The following is a 19,485-nucleotide window of genomic DNA, read 5'->3' on the forward strand; positions in this document are numbered from 1 at the left end:
ATCAAGGTTGATTATGAAGATGATTATCTCAATGAATAATTGTGAAATTGAAACTGAACAGAAAACTGGTTAATTTGAATCACTTTAATTATGTCTATGATTAAATTAATCAACAGCCAATCATCATTATTATTAATACCAAATGACATTGATTCAAATCAGTTAATCAAAATAGCTCACAATTTAATACAATCTTACAGTGATTGATTAACTAATTGATTCCCAATAGATTGTCAGAATTTTAATCATTGCAAACATTTCAATCAAATTTAATCGTGATTAATTTTTTTCCTCGTTCATTTTGATTACAATTATTTCAATTCTATTGTCATTTAAATGAATTAACTTCCAAGTCTTATTGATTTAAGTGTTTGATTTTTCTTGTTGTCTCTTAATTTAAGTATTTACCTTTTTAGTTTTAATTGTTGATACCCTAAAGGTTAATTGTTGTTAAAAATTAAGTTCTAATTGTATTATAAACTATAAACCTTGGCCGGATTCGTTGAGAAGTCATTGACAACTTGTTGCCGATTATTGTGATTCTAATCAAACTGAATTAAGTAATTTAATAAAAATAAAATGTATTTATATTAATACTAATCGCCAAGATTAGTGAAAGGAGTTACTTAAATGATAAATTAACTTGATGATTTACAATTTAATTTGATTAACTTGGACAAGGATTTTTGGGTTCCTTTAAATCAACATTTATTTAAACAAACTTTCATTTTCATAATCACTTTTAGTTAATTTCATCAACACTTAACATTAATTTGTGCCTTTCTCATTGAATAATTGTTATTTAATTATTTAATTGTAATTAAATAACAAAATTTAGTTGATTAGAATAGTTAAATTTTTTCATTCCAATTGATTGGGATTCAATTCACAATTAATCAGTATGTTTTCATCCAAAGGGATTCATCTTATTATTTTGATAATTATCTCAACTCTGCTTATTGGTAAGTTTTTAACAACAATTATAGTTGATTGGCAATTAGATTTAAATTTATTTTTCTTTTTTAATCTCACTAATTGCTATCAGTTGATTGTCAGAGGGAAAATCGAAGTCAGTCTCGTAGATCTGATCGTTTCAAGAAATCGACAAACTCGACATCATCTACAGTCTCACCCACAACCTCAACCTCAACTTCAACTTCAACCACAACAACAACAACGACAATTAAATCAACTGAAGCAACATCAACATCTACAACATCGCCACCAACAACATCAACAACCACAGAGTCGTCTAAATCATCAACAATCAAGAGTACAGAGAATGTCGGTGAGAAGTTAAGTGAAATTGAGTCGCTCGATAGTGAACTAGCTTCAATCAACAACAACGGAACCGGAAACAAAGGTTGGAACGCCAAACTTGGATTCTGTCGGGAGATCGTAAGTCAATATGGTAATGATATTCGACGAGTTCTCCTGGTCGGTAACTTTGCCTTCCCTACAAGTCGAGAATCAATTGACGCTCATTGCGCGTAAGTATCAATCTAAAATCGCATCAGATCACACATAAAGATTAACACTAATCTAATCCTGGACTATTCCATTGTTCCCCTTAATCCTCAGCCTCGGCGATCGAGTCTACAAAGCTTTGCGAAAATTTTCAACCAGTTGCTTGACTTCGTTGCCTCGACAATTATTTTCAATCTTCTTACGGGGTCTTCGTAAATTGATAAAAAACGTTTGCCATGCAAATAAAGAGAAAGAGAGTAAGTAATCAAATTTAATTACGAACCAAAAATCACAAAGGTTACGAATTTATATTTGGAATCATCCAAGTAAACATATTATTATTATTATTCTGATATAATGTTTATCTTATCATGAGAAAAAATCAACTAGAAAGTGTTGCGATCTGATTAACTACTGACTGAGTATTCAGTGTGTGTATAAATAGATGATTAATTACCTGATTCTCAGTTAATTTACTATTAAAACTGATTATCGGTCATTATGTAATTGTGATGTTAGCTAATGTGATCATTTTGTCCTTGGTTATCATCATAAGGAAGGAGAAATGATTTAAAGTTAATTTACAATTAACAGGAACCACATATATGGCTCTTTAATTAAGAAACTTTTTATCATTAACTAATTTGATTCTTTCACATGTTTATTATCAAATTTGCAATTAAAACAAGGCCACAATTGACGTTTAATCGTCAAGGTTTTGATCGTTGTTACAAGTGATGAAAAGTTATTGATATTGATCATTAAATCTGATCATGAATGAGTGATAATCAGTTGAAAAGATTCACAAGTACCTGAGAATAATTAATTAACAGATTAATAAGATTTTCTTTTTATCAAATTATCACATTAATATGAGAAATGATTAATTGTTGTTAATCTCAAACGTTTGAAACAGGAGCCATTGAGATACTCAAATGCACAACTGAATCAAGTCTTCCCGGTTGGAATCATTGTCTTAATGTTGCTAATCGACAATTTGAATCGACAGCAATTAACTCAACCGATGCTCAATTATTCGGTGATTTATGTTGTATGTACAATCAATTGGAAAACTGTGTTCGAGCAAATCTTCAAAAGAGATCAGAATGTTCGAGTAAATCGTTCGAAGTGTCCAAATTTTTCCAGCAAATGATCGACGCTACTTTGAAGGACGTGATGGACATCGCTTGTACCAAATACGCCACCGAAGGCGAATGTATCAAAAACAATAACGACGGACTGACCAGATTAAAATCCGCCGCTGACGCTAATTTTGAAGTTAACGACATTTTCCTAATTGGTCCACTTCTTAAAATCTTCCCTCGATTGGCCAATGATTAAGGAACTACGATTAACTAATTGCTACTACTTAACGAATCTCATTCAACTTTTTTTTTGTTTAAATCGCACTTTTTTTTGTTGTCTCATTCATTTCGCTTTAATCAAATTATGTTTAATTTTGTATCTTTCTAATCAATTTAACTCTGTTAATAATCAAATAAAATGAAATTAAGGTTAAATGAACCAATTTGACTTTGAGCAATTAAGAGTATTCTGGCTAATCAGTTAAACGATTAAAGTTTCATTGTAATGAGCTCAATCTGATTTCGGATTAGATTGATGTCGAAAATGATGTCAGGGATAAGTACGATTTAAAAAAGTAACCCGAGCCTTAGATACTTGATCAATAGTAGCAATTAACTAATCAGATGATGATTTCAATCCATATAAAAAATTTTATTTTCAAATTAGTTAACTAATTCACTTCGATGGACATGATCTTCCGATGATCAAATCTCGATGCGATTGCCTTATTGTTTGAGCTCGATAGTCAGAACCAGTCCAATGGATCCATTGTTAACTCTAATGGTTAATTCAATTCGTGCCTTTAGAAATTTACTAATTGTTATCGTGGTCGCTAATATGAATATTGATTCGAAAGTTTAAATAATCTTTTAACGAATCCTAGCAATTCAATTGTAAATTAAATTGCAAAAATGATTGAAAGCAAATTTTGATCAATTTTCGCATAATTTGTTCATCAAGGAATCAATTCCTCCGTTAATTGCATTCTGATTGTTGTATTGTTTTAGGCATTGAAACTATAATTCAAAACTTTCAGCACAATCATTTGTAATCTAATTTAATTATTTAGAGACATAACGAGTGAATTGTTGTGTTTACATTGATTATAATTAATTATTCGGTTCATTAAATACAAATACAAAAAGTTAAACCTTAATTATAATTGAGAGCAAACACTTGGTGGTTTATTAATTGATCAAAAAATCATCAACTAATTTGGTTTCATTTGTTTTCGACCTAATTAATTAATAAGTGATAACAATAACACTTTAAAGTGATCACCTAACAATTTAAAGTTGATTAATGATGAGAATTGAAGGTTCGCCAAAACAAAACCTGAAATACAATTTACCATGATAATTAAAGACTAAATTTCTACCCATTAAACTGCAATCGATAATTAAATTGATAAAACAAATTGTACAATTAAATTGGAATAGAAACAAAAATGATCCAAATTCTATTGTCAATCGATTACTAAATAGAAACTATTTTCTCATCGATTTGAGCTTAAATTTTATATCAACGCTTTCGAATTGAAATGAGAATCGAGTTTCAGACAATGTGATTTGTTTGGAGAAAATATCAGTTCGCCTTTAAAACGGTGAAACACTAAATTAGATAATAATTAACACGCCTAATAAATCAACTAGAAAGCTCTCATGGAAGTGTAATTGTAAGTACGATGGCTCTTTGGTCATTCAATTTATGGTTTCGATCAACTAATCATTTTCGTCATTTTCTCTTAATCAAACTGATTTATAATCATTTTCATCGTGTTAACGACCAAATTAATTTAAATATTGACAGTATTTTTTAATCATTGATCAACTGAGGGAAGTCCAATGGCGATTAAATAATGGTCGAACTGATTTTTAAAGGAATGATGAAGGAGATTGTTGATTAATTGTGTTCCGAGTTAATCAAGTTGATTACCAATATCACTGCTTTCACTTGATTCTGTCAAGGAGGGTGTTCCTTCAGTGTAGGTTGGTGTGCTTCTCTCTATGCTTAACGGTGGTGTCCATGTTATCGTCCGTGAGGTTGACCCGATCCCAGAAGAGGTGACACTGGAATTACTTGTGACACTGCTATTGCAATCGATTGCGGCTTGTTTGATCACTACGGTTCGTAAGCTGGGAGCCGGTTCAATGGTTGACTTGTATCGTGAAGAGTGGATTGGTGATGATGTGGTAGATGCTGGTGAAGATGAGCTTTCAGCGATAAATTTGACATTTGTATTCTTAGCAGAGGAAATTGTGACTCCAGTGTTGGTTGAGGAAGAGGTTGTAGCAGCAGCAGCGGCGGCGGCGGCGGCAGCGGCAGTAGCAGTGACACTTGAGACGATTGGATTAGTCAACATGAATCGTGCACTTTGTTGCTGTGAAATAGCTACAGGCGGTTGACTTGTTTTTGAACCTGGTGTCGAGCCTAATGGACAGAGATCAATAAAGTTACATATTAGTTTTGACAAAAAAATTCAATCGCAAGCACTAAAATTTAAACATGAACATCGGATAATTGCAAATGAATGAGCATCAAGTGAAATTTATCACAGTGATTTAAGAGAGTTAACTAGGTAATATTAGTTGGATACTCATTCAATTACGATCATCAGACATTTGACAGTTTCTAAATGGCAAAAGAAAAGCAATTTGATTAGTGTTTAATTACGCATTAAAAGGTAAGCAAAAGCTTAAGGACATTTCTCCTAGCATTTAATTGTTCATTCTGTTGATAATAATGATAAAAGAATCACAATCAGAAAAAAATGTTTATAAAAACAAAAACAATAATCTCATGAGATAAAATTGTGTATCAAATTAGATTTGATTTGATTAGTTTAATTATAACGTGGAAACGATATGATGATTCTGATTGAAACAATTCAATGCCTGGAAAATGTTCTTTTTGATCAAACCAATAAAGCAATTAGTTAATTAAGCTCATAACTAAAAAGCATTAAGCAAAAGATTAGACCTTGATACTGAAATTTGACTAAAATGTATTCGTAATCAGGATGGTAAATCTAATTGCTAAGATTTAATTTTAGTGAAAATTTAAATCTTCAATCATTGTTAACTAGAAATTCCTAAATTCGATTAAAAATCAATCAATTTAAATTGAGTTCGAAACAAAAACAAACAATCACTTCGTCTTTCTAAATCTTAAAATCTCACTTTCGTAATTATTCTCGAGTTATCATAATTCGAACTCATTTTGTTCACTATTATGAGATTAAAATAACTTTTAAAAAGTACCACAGATCATCAAGTTATACAGTAAACCAACTTGGTATGAATACACTTTCCAATTAGTATCAAATGGTTTCCATTTCGGGTGAAAAGGATTAACGGTAATCCTTTCAGTGCTTAATTTTGTGCAAGATTAACGTGAAATGGTTCTAAATTAGCATGAAATGATCTCCAATAGCATGAGTCATATGGTGAGAAAGTAATAAAAATTAATTTTCAATCTAATTTGAAACCATTTCAAATGTTTATCTTACCTTGAGCTAAAAAGGATTAAAGGTGTTTAATCAATTCATTTGAAATCATTTCATACTAAATGCGAATGGTGAATTCACACCAAGTTGATTGACTGTAATTGCATTTTGTGGTCAAGACAAACGCGATTAAGAAAAATAGATCACAGACAAGTTATAAACATAACCGTACTAGGAACGTCTTTAGATGATGATTCAGTTGATGCAACTTGGCTAATCGGTTTGTTAATCTCAGTTTGTTCTGATGTGGATGATTTTTGGAATCTTTGGAAGGTATTCTTCCTCTTTGATGGTGAGTGTTTAAGAGCTACATGAAGAGAGAGAGAGAGAGAGAGAGAGAGAGATAAAACAAAGGGAGAGGACAAAGAGAGACATAGAGAGAGACAAAAAAGACAATAATTAGTATTGGACAATATTAATTGATATTAATATACATAATTATAGAAGACGATCAATAAACATGGTGTGTGATTGAGGTGATAACAATTAAGAGAAACAAAAAACAATAATATAAGCAAAGAGATTGAAAATATAAAAACAAAGTATAAAAATAGAAAATATAAATTTTATATAAACAAAACCATAATTTCAACTCGAAAGTTAAATTATAATTAATATCTGAGTATAAACAATTAACTAATAAGATGCATCATAATAATCCTAAAGGTAAGTCTATCTAAACACTGGTTCTCAGTAAAGCATCAAAAGGTAAATAAATGAAGGATGAAAAATGATACCATGAAAGTCGAGTCCATGCATTTACTCAACTATCATTATTAATATCAAGGGAATGATAATCATGGGATTAAGAGATAAAAGAAAACAGGAAAAGAGATAATTTAACTTTTCTAATAACTACAATATTGGAATGTAAAGTTTATACTAAATGAAAGATGTATAAGAAAAATGGATTAGTCATTTAATCATTTACTATTTTGAGCTACAGCAAAAGGGAGGTTAGTTAGGGTTGATTTAATTTAGGTTTCTATCACTATGTATGTAATTTAATCTCAATGGTAAAATTGTGCAATCAAATTATTATTGTAAAGATAATATTCAATAGGTTGATGCTTAACTGTAAATCATGTTATCAAAAATATTACTTGGGTTTTTGGGTTAATCAATATATCAGGTTGAAACACCTACATAGTATATTGAACAATGCTAACAACGTTTTCCAGGTAAAATAATACATGAAACTGGTCATGCGATATAATCAGTCCAAGAAAGTTTCATGTAAATGATCAACAAATTGTGCTTTATGTTGATACTTTTGAGATGCATGCAAATAATTAGTAGAGTTTTGAAATTCGTTTCAAAGCTCTTAATATGATAGAAAGGATGTAAATGTCAAAGTATTTTGGAAAAGAGGGTGAAAAAGCAGCGAAAATAATTAATTTGAAAAGCAAACAAAACAAAACAAGAGTAATAATCGATAATTAAGTAAATGTAAACTGAATTAAATTGGATTAAGAAAAGATTAAGGTAGGATGGTTATTATGATAACTCTCATACCCATATAACTAGAGACCAAGGTACGAAATTTACGATGAGGCCCTTTGATTTCTGGTAAATCCACTTTTGTTAATTAAGGTTCGTTAATTTTTTGTTGGGTTATTGGTTAGTTTTTGTTTAAATTTGATTTTTGGTTAATGAAAATGGTTTATGCGTGTGATTGATATTAATTTGGATAACAGCAAGTTGATTAGGTTCAATCAGGGTGGGTCAATCGGACAGCATATCGAAGGAAGCAAGAAAGAGAGATAGAAAGCAAAGTAGGCGAAGACAGAAAAGAGAGAGAGAGTCAGAGAGAGTCAGCAGGTTGATGAATATGAGTTACATTTGAACAAATAAACAATATGAACGATATACGACTAAACAAAATACCAATTACAATGTAAGAAAAACTGATAATCTGATAGACAAAAACGATACATTAATATGAATAACGGATATCAAGTAACATGGAAATGAACATGAGGATATTTGGAAATAATATTCTCTTCTCGAATCAGGAACCATCAAAATCAACATCAAATTGATTAGAAAACAATCAAAAGTTGGCAAAATAATTGTGCTCTATCTTTCCTATTATGCTCATCTTTAAAGGTATTATTTATACCTAAGACTGACACCTCTTTAAAAATATAAATATGTTTCATTAATAAATTTAATCTGATGATTTAAAAATGATTAGTGCAATAGAATTGATTGTAATTAAACTTACGGGAAGGAATCTCTTTGAAAACTTTCTTTGCAAAGAAATCTTTAAACCTTCGAGCATAGAAACCAGGCCTATGTACAGATATTGTGTCCTGTTGGAAAAAAAAGATAGAAAATGTTTCAATAAGGACGAAGATGCGGATAAAGCCACTAAATAGTGGATCAAGTTGATGAACAGAAAATTCTGATCGTGTTCTTACCCCATCGGTTAATACAGATTTGATAGTATGTTCTAATCTCTTCTTTAATCTATAACTTTGAAGAATATCGATGATCCCCATGAATAGTAGTAATCTCTCTCCTTTATTGTTTCTTGCAGGAATACCACCAACTCTGTGAGAACGAGGAGCAAAAATGATCGGCAAAAGAATAGGAGAAAAAGAGAGAGAGAAATTTGATTTATAGTTGATAAGTAATAATGTGCAAAAGCAAAGAGATAGAAGCAAAAAATTACACTTGAACACACAGAAAATTGCAACTGGTTGATGTTTTTTGTTTCTTTCATACTTCAATTCAGATAATATTAGTTACAGGAAATTAAGGGTTGATTTGTTATTCATGACTATACTTGAAGAGAAATTGGTTTTCCACTCTCTCTTTCTCACTATTTTTGTATTCTCAAGATTGGTAGACTTTTAGTACTACTCGATGTTAAGAAAACAATCAACGGTTAGCAAAATTCTGATGTATTACAAATAGAACAGCTTTCAGGAGCATTTCAAGTAATAAGTTTTCATGCGTACGGAATGTCTTCTTCTTCATCAATCGGTTCGGCTTCAGCTTGAATGGATTCCATTGCAGTTGAGTGAGCTGCAAGCTTTTGACGATTAATTGATTTATTTCTAGAAAGATTTGATGATTTACCATCACCATTGCCGGTTGAATTAATTGTTGAATTTTTTATTTGTTCACTTGCACTAACACCACCACTACCACTGTTGTCACCAATACCCCGACCACGAGCCTCAGCAGCGGCTTCAGCTGCCACCGTGGCCATTTTATCACGAACTTGATCCTGTTTTTCTTTATCTGAGAGATCTAAATTGTGGATACCAACCAAAAGTGAATAATCCATAATCTCAAAACTTTCTAATACAAGACAATCGTCATCGATGGTTTTCATTAGAGCACTATAAGTTTCGGCCTCGAGGTAGATTCCTTCAGGATGATGTTCTAAAAAGTCTAAATCTTTAAATGTTGGAAATTCCTTCTTCTTTTCATCTTTATTAGCTTTCCTTTTGTATGTTGAGCCTTTCAAATCATATTTCTGATGGAATTTGATGAAGGACGGTAAAAGATTGTTCATTACACAAACCCTAACATTTTTACCCCTACAAATATAACAATAAAGACCAAAAAATTTTGGCAATAGTGTCCGAGGATTTTGTTTCAGATTCTAAGAGATGAAAAGAATAAAAAAGTAAATAAAAAGTAAATAATCATATGAGTAAAAGGGTGTGATATTATATGATAAGCATTAGACTGAGAGAGAGAGAGAGAGATAGAGAGATAGATAGAGATAGACAAGAAAAGATTGAGATTCTTACCAAGTAATAACCAGGCAAAAGTGTCCGAAGAAAATCGGCTTCTTTGCGCTGAACTGTTTTGATGATAAATTCACTATCAGCACTGATATAAAAAACACTTCCAGAAGCACCAGGATTGGAAAGTTCTCTCATGGGTTCATTACAAATGGAGAGTAGAAAATCTCCAGGCGCAATACTAAACAGATCACGAAAATGTCGGAATGCAACTGGAGCATAACTTTTAAACTTGAAATCGGTATAATGATGAGCAGGGGTAATGTTACTTCCTGATGCTGGGAACGAGGTTGTTTCCACCATAGCAAAATCCTGCACTAGAACATTTCTTTCGGGTCTGGATGCAACACTGCCTGCAGAGTATCCAACACCTAATTGTATGGATCCACATATTTGAGATGTTTCAATTTTCTTATATGTAACCTGTCCCGTTTCATCAACACGTCGGTGACCAATCTTTTTCTCCTGATTGGATTTGGTAGTTTCCAATTCCATCCTGAATAAATAATGGGACCGATAACGAGTGAAAAAAGATTAAACCACAAGAAAGGAGAGGAAAGGAAAGGGAAAAGGTAAACAATTGAATATCAACTATTCAGTGTTGATAGACAAACGGTTAAGCCTAATTGTAAGCCCGAAAATGGGATCAACTCCTTTTGTAATGAATCCAATTCTAATTGAGTTGAAGGCAAACTCGGAGATCAAAATCCAAAAAGAAACTGATATCACATGAGATACTTATAGACGAGAGAAAAGAAAACACACAATCTATTAAAAAACGATTGATCAGTTACTCGCTGATCTCTTAATTTGTACAACTAATCAATTGATTAATTAGCTAATTAACTAAACAATCATTTACTTGTTAGAGGTGGAAATTGATTTCTTCCCTCTCTGGTCATTTAACTTTTTCCACAATAAACAAAAGGACTTCATCCATCGAATCTTCAGTAGCTCCCTCACTCGACTGTTCCTCTCATCGATTGACTTTTCGCTTCTATGAAAATGCGCGCGCTTTTCAAATTTATTTTTCTCCAAAAACATTAATCATTTCGATTATTTTTCTGTTCCTCAATCAATGTTTACAAAATTAATTCTAATCAATCATTTCAAAGTTTAGTATGTTATTTAGAATTTAAAATCATTTACATTCTATTTTCTTCAATTTATTTTATTCCATCGATAGTATTGAGCATAAGTATCGATACATTAGTCTAATTTTTCATCGATAAAACAGTTTAGTTAATTAGTGATTGTCATCGGGTTTTAATTGTTTTGTTTGTTTGTTTATTCACAATGAAGATAAGAAACTTCTCCCTAATCGCTGCCATTTGTGACAATTATGGAATCGGAGTGAATAATAAGTTACCTTGGCGTCTTAAGAATGAGATGAATTATTTCACTCGGATAACAATTACCAGCGATGATGAATCAAAGAAAAACGCTGTTATCATGGGGCGGAAAACATGGGAATCGATTCCCGAGAAATACCGACCATTAGATGGAAGGATTAACTTGATTGTCAGTCGTACAGTCACCGAAAAACCAATTAAATCGGATGGTGTTTTCAGTGATCTAAAATCAGCCCTGGTTCAAGCTTCGTGTATGGATGAAGTTGACCAGATATTCATTGTCGGTGGTGAACAAATTTATCGCGAGGCTTTAACATTTCCAGAATGTTCAACAATCTATCTCACCCGAATAGAAGCAAATTTTGATTGTGATTCATTTTTCCCTAAATTTGATGAGAAAATATTCCAAGAGATTAGTAAAGAAACAGTTCCCAAAGAGATTCAAGAAGAGAATGGGTTAAAGTACAAATTCCATGTGTATCAACGTAAATCTATTGAACTATAACATAATCAATGAATCAGATGAACAATTGATCTTCTTTATTTAGAAAATTGTGATTCTATTTACAATTAGTGTAAAAAAAAGACGAAACGAGAAAAAAGGTTAAGTAAATTCCATTGATTTTTGTTATGAAAGAAACAAAATTCTGCTCAAACTCTGAGCTGATCTTTGTTGTTGTTTACTTTCACTCATTTTTGGAAACATTAAATTGTTCAGTTGATCAACTAATCTAATCATGTCTTGGAGGAAATTTTTCCATTTCTCGATAATATTTATTTACTTCATCGCTTTATTTGTCTGCTCAGCGATCGTTTTCTTCGGCTTCTCAGCGATCATAAGTTTCATCAATTCACTTTAGATAAACTGGTTTTCGCTTAACCATAACAACAACATGTTCCATTCAGTGTAAACATTGTTCTCTCTTGTGGTTAATTTACAATTCAGAGCTTATTGATTGTAACATTTTCGCCATTAACTGTGTGTAAATTTCTTTTCTTAAATTGTGTCTTAACAAAAGTAAGTCAATTTCTATTCTAATCATACAATTTATCTCAACTCTTCTCCAAAAGATCATATGTTTTTTCCTATTCTTTTACGCGGTCAAAATTTTCTGTTACTCGGTTTTCTCTCGCTGATCATTGGTTGATTTTCGTTGATTATTGTTATTTTTTATCTTTATTTTGATTGTTATGAGCATAAATTTCTTTAAATTAATCTGAATACTTTTATCATTTTTTTAGATACAATAAGTGAAGATGGAAACTGATGGAATCCAAACCTGTACAACTTGCGGTTCATCTCAAGGATTTGAAGAAATTTCCGGTTTATATTATTGTCTTACCTGTAACACTCAGAGAATTGGATTTACATTGGAAGTGAGACAATATGAAGAAGGTGATTGGAATCTTAAACAATTAGCCTTCGATGATAGGAACAGGAAAACAAGAAAGAAAAGAACCTTTAATCCTGGTGAAGCTTGGACGATGGTTGAAGCCTACAACATAATATTAAATCACCAATGTTCACAATTAGAGAAAGGATTGAACCTTGGACCACAATTTCGAGTGATATTATTTAGTCTATGGACAGAATATTTGGCCAAAGGTGAACTTGCTTTCACTGGTAAAAGTGAGGATGAACCAAAATCTCATATCAACTCAAGCTACAGAGATTTACAAATAATCGGTGAAGGAAGACGAAATGTTGAACAATTACCCCAAAAATCAGCAAAAAAGTCCAAGGAAAAAGCTTATTGTGGACTCGTCCGATTCAAAAGACACACTATGATAGAATACGGAGAGAAACAGATCACTCGATTTTACGATTTGAGCAGTAGCGATGATGAAAATAAGGACGAACGGTACAAAAAGCCTGTTGAAGGAAATTATGACGAAGACGTTGAAGAATCAAGAAAACCCGAGACTGACTGTGTACAATATGAAAATTGTGACCTCGACGATGTGCCTATGGAAATTGAATGGGATAAAGATATGGATGATAATTTCCTATTTAATTACAGTCACAATCCTCCCGCAATAGAAGACGGTGAAAATTTTGCTGATTATGAATCCGATGGATCTACAAGCTTATCTAATTCACTCGATTCATCTGTTTCATCAGAACAATTCAGTCCTCTTGCCACCAAAGCGACATCCTCGGTACTTACTAATGAAAGACAGCTTGATATTAATGGACTAGAATTTGCTAAGCCCATATCTCGTCCAAGAATCTATCAGAAGTTGAAGCGAAAAGCTCGATCATTACTTGAGAGATTTGATAAAGGTGCCGATTTTGATTCGCTTATGAAGGAAATTGTGTCTGACGACGAAATCGACGAAGAGGTTGAACCAGAAAAGGAAAAAGAAAAAGAACAAGAAGAAGAAGAAGAAGAAAAAGAACAACAACAACAACAAGAAAAAGAAAAAGAAGAAAAAGAAAAAGAAAGAGCACAAGAACAAGAATCAGCGAAGAAGGTTTTAAGTAACAAGAATTCTGATGACGATGACGATGATGGTGGTGATGGTGTTGGTGATGACGGTGGATTGGAAGAAAAAAGTTCTAAAATAAAGGATGTAGAATTGACGAAAAGAAGTCAACTTCTCGAGAAGATAATTGGAGACAATGAGAAGGATAAAAATATTCTCAGTCATGCCAATTATATTACCATAGAGAGAATGACGATACATAGAACTTTACAATTCATTCTATTAGCATTTCGAATCACCGGTTACAATGTCCATGTTGGTGATATAATTCATTGGATTTTCATGGGACATTTAACTTATTTTGGTGCAATTAATGTTCTTCCAGAAAAATGGATCACTGTTTCCAACAACGACATTATACATCTACAACCAAAGCGAGGTGTGAATTCAGATACACTCGATTATCAAACTGCTTTCTTGCGAAAATTTCTCGCAATTCCTGCCCTGCCCCATCCTGATTTCATCGAAATGTTAACCAGACATCTTTATGATTTGAATCTTCCACTTCGATTCGTTGGTTTGATCACGAAACACATTAGTTGGTCGACATTTAAAAAAATCAGTTCTCATTCCAGAGTTGATAAGAATTCCAAGTTTATTCCTTGTTATGAGATTTTCTCAATTTGTTCCATACTTGTTATTCTCAAAAAGATTTTCATTTTGAACGGTAGCATAGAAAAGCGCATCTCGAAAAACGTTTGCGAGAAATGGCCTGAGTCTTTTATATGGAACGATTGGTTCAGTGATAATCAGGCCATATGGAAATTGATGAATCGTCATTATTTTCCATTGAATAAAAAGTGAGTATTTAAATTCGAAGACGAAAGTATTGACGATCAATAAAATCTAATTTTCTTGTCGATTTTAATTTCTAGTCTGTACAGCGAAATATCCGATATTGATGTAATTCGCTATCATCGTGATAAAATTGCTAATAATTGGTTCGGTTCAACTGTTCAGCATAACCAAAGATGTATGAATCTCTCCTTAATTATTAAACTCTCTTCTATTTGTACCTTTGCGATGATTAATATTTCCGATTTTTTCATATTCCAACTTTCTAGTCTATTTTTTAACGAAGGAGTTCAAAGCGGATTTTTCCAAAGCCATGGAGGAATCATTTAAAGTGGAATCCTGTGAAATCGATCCTCCACCACTCACAGTTTACCATTTCTATGAGGCGAAAAAGTTTATCGCTAAACGAATAAACCAGATCAGAATTTCATCACCTTTGTCATCTTCATCATCACAATCAATGAATATTTTTGACGCTGATTATACTAATAAATCAATTGATTATTTATCCGATAAATCATTTACAAGATATAGTCCAATATCTGCACCCGAAACAAGGACCTGTGACATCAACGAATGGCCTGAATCGATTCGTTTACTGGTCAAACTTTCTTCATTCATCACCAATCGACCTCCCGATAAGATAATTTGGCATCTTATTCATTTAGATAAAATCATTCATCTTTGATCTCATTATAAAGTTAATTGTTGATAAATTATCGAACCATTCGAATCCTTTGCTATGACAATTGAATCAATTTAATAAAAAACTTGTCACTCCAAAAGTAGCAGTTTTCTTCCTCGGATCCCCTTCTTGATTCCATCTTCACATCTCACTAGGTTCATATAATTAACTGTTTTAATGGTCAATAGTGATGAGAAAATGCAACAAAAGGATTAATAACTTCTGAGCGGATGAGGCCTCGAAATTTATTCCATGAAGCAATGAGAGAGAAAATAATAGATTATGATTAATAAAATGACTGAAAATTTCCTTTGGTTGTAACTGAATCAGATAATCATGATAAACACTGAATGAGATAATTTCTACCACGAAATTAACAATTTAGCGATCAAATTGATGAAAAGATGATAATTCGAGAAGGAAAAAACTTTCATAAGCATATAAAAGATAAGTTGAAGCTCCATATTAAATAATCTAAAATAATTCGATGGACAAATCAAAAATTTAGATTTTAACGAGAAAAAAAGTTTAGTGATTTATGTTATCGGATCACTCGGAGAAAACAATATTGTTCAAACTCAAATCGAATTTTTAAAAAATTTTGTAAGCCAACATAAAGATTAATTGATTATTTTAATTTTCATTTTTTAATCTAATTGATGAATGAGTTGAAATCTAAGCTTCAACGTCATAAGAATCTATGATACATTTACCTTGTTCATCACCATGAATACACCCAGAAAGGTATCAATCAAAATTAATCAATTTAATTGTTTAAAGTGTAAAACTTTTCACAATCATCAAACTTATTACAGAAACAACTTTGTTATTATCAAATTGAAATTAAGGTGTGATTACATTTAATTCAATCATCATTAGATGATTTGAAATTCCCAAAGTTGAACAAAATATGATCAATTTTAATTTTAGAACAATTAATTGAACATGTAAAGTGATTACATAATTAGAATGATGTTTTGAATAAGCAATTAGCTAATCATAGTATCACTTTGAGCAATTTGATACTCAATTGTATTGATGACAATTTGTTTTACAAGCAAACTAATTAATTCAGTGATAATCAATTGTATCAAATTTAAACAGAATCATGATTTTAATCAATTCCCTTTCATCCTCAGAGTTTAAGGATCAAGATGCTAATTCATTTATATGGATATAATTAACTTGATGATTAGCTAATTGTTTGCAATTTGGTGAAAACAATTTCATGGTTAATTTCAATAGTTTGATAATTTGATTTGGAAACTTGTTTATTATTATTTAGGTTAATATGTTAGTTGGATAAAAACAGAAGCAAATTTTTTTCATCTCGTTTAAAGGTAAAAGTGTAAACTCACCTTTCTTGTTAGTCTCAAGGTTGTGATGATGAAGATAAACTCTTATTGAAATCTTATCATCTTCATCTTCATCTTCTATCATCTTTGTCTTGCATGTAAGATATTTATTCCCTGGGGCAGTGATGATAAAAGTTAATCAACGGAAACCATAAGAGTAAGAGGAAAAAAATAGAAAATGATAATTGACAAGAAGAAGATGAAAAGAAAACATCATCTTCTCTTTCTTTCTCTCTTTCTCTCTCATCATCTTCGCCTTTTCACCTTATCTCTCTCTCGCTTTCTATTCATTTTCTTTGTATCTCTCACTTGTTTTTCCTCTTCTTTCTTTCTTTCATCATCTTTGCCTCTTTGTCTCACTCCTCCAACTCTCTTCTTATCTCACTAAATTTTTCATCATCATTGAGATTGTTTTGTAAGAGAAAAGTCAAAATAAGCAAAAGAGAAAGAGAAAGAAAGAAAAAATCGAAAGGAATAAATGGCCGTTAGAAAGAGAAAGAGAAAAATGTTCCAAGGGGCGAAACTAAAAAGCATCTTCTTTCTTTCTTCCCTTGGCTCTCTCTTTCTCTCTCTCTCTCTCTCTCTCTGGGTTATGTTAAAGTCCGTTGTGTATATGGGAGTGGTTAAAGGGGAGGTCGAAAGAAAGAAAGAAAGAGAGAGATTGGGAAGGAACCAAAAACAAGAGGCCAAAAGAAACGCGGTTAATCGGACTCTGGTCAATGTTGTGTAAATGCCATAGAAACAGAGCTTCTTCATCATCTTTGTAATATCCAATCATCAAAAAGCATCAATTGGTTTTCTTTATCTTCTTGTTTTCTAATCATCATCTTCTTCATGCTGAGATTATCACATCCTCATCATTTGCATCATCAACTAATTATCCATTGAGCTTTTCTAATTTGTAAATCCTGTTTACATGATAACATTTGATTCAACTTTTTGTGTCATTTAAACTCAATTGGTGAATATTTTTCTTCACTTAAACTTAATCATCATTGAACAACAATCAACACTTGACAAACTGTCAAAGTGACTTAGTGACAAAGTGACAAAGGTAAAACTGAAACAACTTTAAAGGTAAATTAATTTCAATTAGAATTAAAATTTCTAAAATCAAAGTGACTTCAAGTGGACTTTTAGACGATCAAACCATTGGTTTGAATTTAACGCCGCTAATAGAGACTATTGTTATTGAAAATTGGACCAAGAGACACCCAAAAGTAACGGTCAATCATCTTTGGTGACAGTTACACAGCCGGAAGTGGGATATCTTCCAGGAACTATGTGGGAAAAGATGTTCACCTCATGTGTTGGTGAAACTGTTTTGGAGATTTCTTGTCAGGATAGGAATTCAAATTCGGGCGATCAAGAGACGACAATCTCATCAACCGAAGTCGCCATGTTAAGTAACGATCGTTGTGGTTCCGCTGATACAAAGACGCTCAATACAACTCAATACCGGAAGAAGCCAAGACATGCATGGTAAGTTGATTCAAGAACTTTTCATTCATCATCATCATGTTGGAAAAACAATTGAGACAAATGAACTTATTGTTTGCATAATTTACTCACAATGCTAATTGTGAATGCATTTTGTTAATTGTAAATTTGTGTGTTAAAAAGTGATTAATACCATGAAATTATCTGTGTTTGTTTATAATCACAATCAATCATCACTCAACAATTAACAACATGGGCTTTTTAAATTACTGGTTAATTCAATTATTATTATTGTGATTAATCATCTGAAACTATGATTTAAGTTGATGTTTATTGTTTACTCTTGTTTATCATTTGATTTGTTTTAACAATTATGGTGTTGAATTGAATTAAATTACTGGTTAATTGCAGCAAATTAATTAAATCAGATTGTTAATCATTTGTATTCACTCAACATGATCAGTTAATTTATATCAAATTAATGTGATTCTTTTTCTTGATTAACTATTGCAATCTCGAAATTCAATTGTCTTATCCAAATGATAGTTAATTAAATTTTTCTTTCTTCTTGATTAACTTTCTTCTTAATCAAGAGAAACACCAAAAGTCCAAATTAACTGAGAATCAAAGTAAAAACTAAACCATAGAGATGAGAATGAAATTTAATTATGATCAGTCAATTCCCTCGTTAATTGAATAGTTAATACAAAGCAAATAATCAGAATACAAAATAAGACGATGAATTTGACCAATAATATCACGAAAGGCGAAAGTGAAGAAGCAGAAAAAGTAGCCTCAACTTTTTCGGGGGCCAAAAAATAGGAACCAAAAACTGGCCTTTCATATGGATTATCCTTGTTATATTTTGGTCTCTAAACTATTTTGGTGAAAAGAAAATTTGAAAATTGAATAGAAACTATTGAAAAGTAAGTTAACCTTAATAACGACTTTGGGTAAACATTGTGACCTGAAATAGAACACAGAAACCCAAGGTTAACCCAAAAGCGAAACCGGTTCAAAGTTTAAAAGCCACTTCGGTTTTCTTAGAGTAACAAGATGACCTGACAGTCTCAGTCTATGGGAAAATGTATGTAGACACGACCTTTCGGTTGGACTTTCGTTTTGTTTTCAGGTCAAGAATCAAAACCTTTGGTCAGTTTTTTTCACTATAATTAACTTGTGATTAACCGTTAACTTGATCTGTTTCTTTATGTTTTCTTGAAATTGATTTTGCAAGTGAAATAATTACAATACGAGTTGATTGTTAATTTGTTTTCACTTGCATTTCCATTTGATTAAGGTTTAAATTGCAATTGTAATTTGATTTACATTTGCATTATCAACAATTTATTTGATTGCAATTACAATCTTCAAGTTCAATGAGCTTTATTTTATTGTAATATCAACAAGATGATCATCATTATCATCATGTTTACATGATTGACTTTTGTTTTGAATATTTTCTGTTCATTCAACTGTAAACTAGTCTTCATCTTCATCTTCATCCTTTTAATTTACACCATGGTGATGATGATTAAATATTTGGTCT

At 31.6% G+C, this 19,485-nt stretch overlaps 5 protein-coding genes across 8 annotated transcripts in view; 4 read left to right on the forward strand and 1 right to left on the reverse strand.

Moving 5' to 3' along the window:
* The first annotated feature begins 284 nt into the window (after window positions 1-284).
* Window positions 285-2,997, forward strand: LOC128385793 (serine-rich adhesin for platelets-like). The gene is made up of 4 exons (XM_053344711.1): window positions 285-962; window positions 1,046-1,490; window positions 1,582-1,724; window positions 2,384-2,997. Exons 1-4 carry the CDS (start codon window positions 902-904, stop codon window positions 2,806-2,808), a joined length of 1,074 nt encoding a protein of 357 aa, XP_053200686.1. The 5' UTR covers window positions 285-901; the 3' UTR covers window positions 2,809-2,997.
* A 1,350-nt stretch (window positions 2,998-4,347) lies between these two features.
* LOC128385792 (phosphatidylinositol 4-phosphate 5-kinase type-1 alpha-like) lies at window positions 4,348-10,771 on the reverse strand. 3 transcript variants are annotated; one of them, XM_053344708.1, is made up of 7 exons: window positions 9,829-10,771; window positions 9,025-9,677; window positions 8,482-8,614; window positions 8,286-8,373; window positions 7,574-7,636; window positions 6,231-6,365; window positions 4,348-4,983 (listed from the first exon to the last, which is right to left on the reverse strand). In XM_053344708.1, the coding sequence occupies exons 1-7, from the start codon at window positions 10,315-10,317 to the stop codon at window positions 4,472-4,474; spliced, it is 2,073 nt and encodes a 690-aa protein (XP_053200683.1). In that variant the 5' UTR covers window positions 10,318-10,771; the 3' UTR covers window positions 4,348-4,471. The 3 variants fall into 3 exon arrangements, with proteins under 3 accessions (XP_053200683.1, XP_053200684.1, XP_053200685.1); XM_053344709.1 differs by lacking the exon at window positions 7,574-7,636 and having other exon boundaries at window positions 9,829-10,769; XM_053344710.1 differs by lacking the exons at window positions 6,231-6,365; window positions 7,574-7,636 and having other exon boundaries at window positions 9,829-10,770.
* A 159-nt stretch (window positions 10,772-10,930) lies between these two features.
* Window positions 10,931-11,904, forward strand: LOC128385794 (dihydrofolate reductase-like). Its single transcript, XM_053344712.1, has one exon. The coding sequence runs from the start codon at window positions 11,119-11,121 to the stop codon at window positions 11,677-11,679; it is 561 nt and encodes a 186-aa protein (XP_053200687.1). The 5' UTR covers window positions 10,931-11,118; the 3' UTR covers window positions 11,680-11,904.
* Window positions 11,905-12,048: 144 nt separating this feature from the next.
* On the forward strand, window positions 12,049-15,241 carry LOC128385791 (uncharacterized). Its single transcript, XM_053344707.1, has 4 exons — window positions 12,049-12,192; window positions 12,417-14,461; window positions 14,537-14,634; window positions 14,726-15,241. Exons 2-4 carry the CDS (start codon window positions 12,432-12,434, stop codon window positions 15,142-15,144), a joined length of 2,547 nt encoding a protein of 848 aa, XP_053200682.1. The 5' UTR covers window positions 12,049-12,192; window positions 12,417-12,431; the 3' UTR covers window positions 15,145-15,241.
* A 1,926-nt stretch (window positions 15,242-17,167) lies between these two features.
* LOC128385708 (proton channel OtopLc-like) overlaps window positions 17,168-19,485 on the forward strand; it is a 29,630-nt gene continuing 27,312 nt past the window's right edge. Inside the window, exons 1-2 of one of the 2 annotated variants that reach the window (XM_053344602.1) lie at window positions 17,168-17,550; window positions 17,616-17,978. In XM_053344602.1, coding sequence (XP_053200577.1) covers window positions 17,779-17,978 — 200 coding nt within the window. In that variant the 5' untranslated portion in view covers window positions 17,168-17,550; window positions 17,616-17,778. Of the gene's footprint in view, window positions 17,979-19,485 lie in introns of both variants that reach the window. The other variant, XM_053344601.1, reaches the window with a different exon arrangement.

This window comes from Panonychus citri, unplaced genomic scaffold, assembly GCF_014898815.1.
Source record: "Panonychus citri isolate SS breed McGregor unplaced genomic scaffold, ASM1489881v1 Contig00050, whole genome shotgun sequence".
Taxonomy (NCBI): domain Eukaryota; kingdom Metazoa; phylum Arthropoda; class Arachnida; order Trombidiformes; family Tetranychidae; genus Panonychus; species Panonychus citri.

Bases quoted from the DNA above. Each gene is read 5' to 3' on its own strand.
- LOC128385793 (XM_053344711.1), top strand. From the start codon at position 902: ATGTTTTCATCCAAAGGGATTCATCTTATTATTTTGATAATTATCTCA. The intron at 1,491-1,581 runs GTAAGTATCAAT...CTTAATCCTCAG, and splicing joins TCAATTGACGCTCATTGCGC to CCTCGGCGATCGAGTCTACA. The intron at 1,725-2,383 runs GTAAGTAATCAA...CGTTTGAAACAG, and splicing joins TGCAAATAAAGAGAAAGAGA to GAGCCATTGAGATACTCAAA.
- LOC128385792 (XM_053344708.1), bottom strand. From the start codon at position 10,317: ATGGAATTGGAAACTACCAAATCCAATCAGGAGAAAAAGATTGGTCAC. The intron at 8,374-8,481 runs GTAAGAACACGA...TTTTTCCAACAG, and splicing joins AATCTGTATTAACCGATGGG to GACACAATATCTGTACATAG. The intron at 4,984-6,230 runs GTACGGTTATGT...TCTGTCCATTAG, and splicing joins ATCATCTAAAGACGTTCCTA to GCTCGACACCAGGTTCAAAA.
- LOC128385794 (XM_053344712.1), top strand. From the start codon at position 11,119: ATGAAGATAAGAAACTTCTCCCTAATCGCTGCCATTTGTGACAATTAT.
- LOC128385791 (XM_053344707.1), top strand. From the start codon at position 12,432: ATGGAAACTGATGGAATCCAAACCTGTACAACTTGCGGTTCATCTCAA. The intron at 14,462-14,536 runs GTGAGTATTTAA...TTTAATTTCTAG, and splicing joins TATTTTCCATTGAATAAAAA to TCTGTACAGCGAAATATCCG. The intron at 14,635-14,725 runs GTATGAATCTCT...CCAACTTTCTAG, and splicing joins TGTTCAGCATAACCAAAGAT to TCTATTTTTTAACGAAGGAG.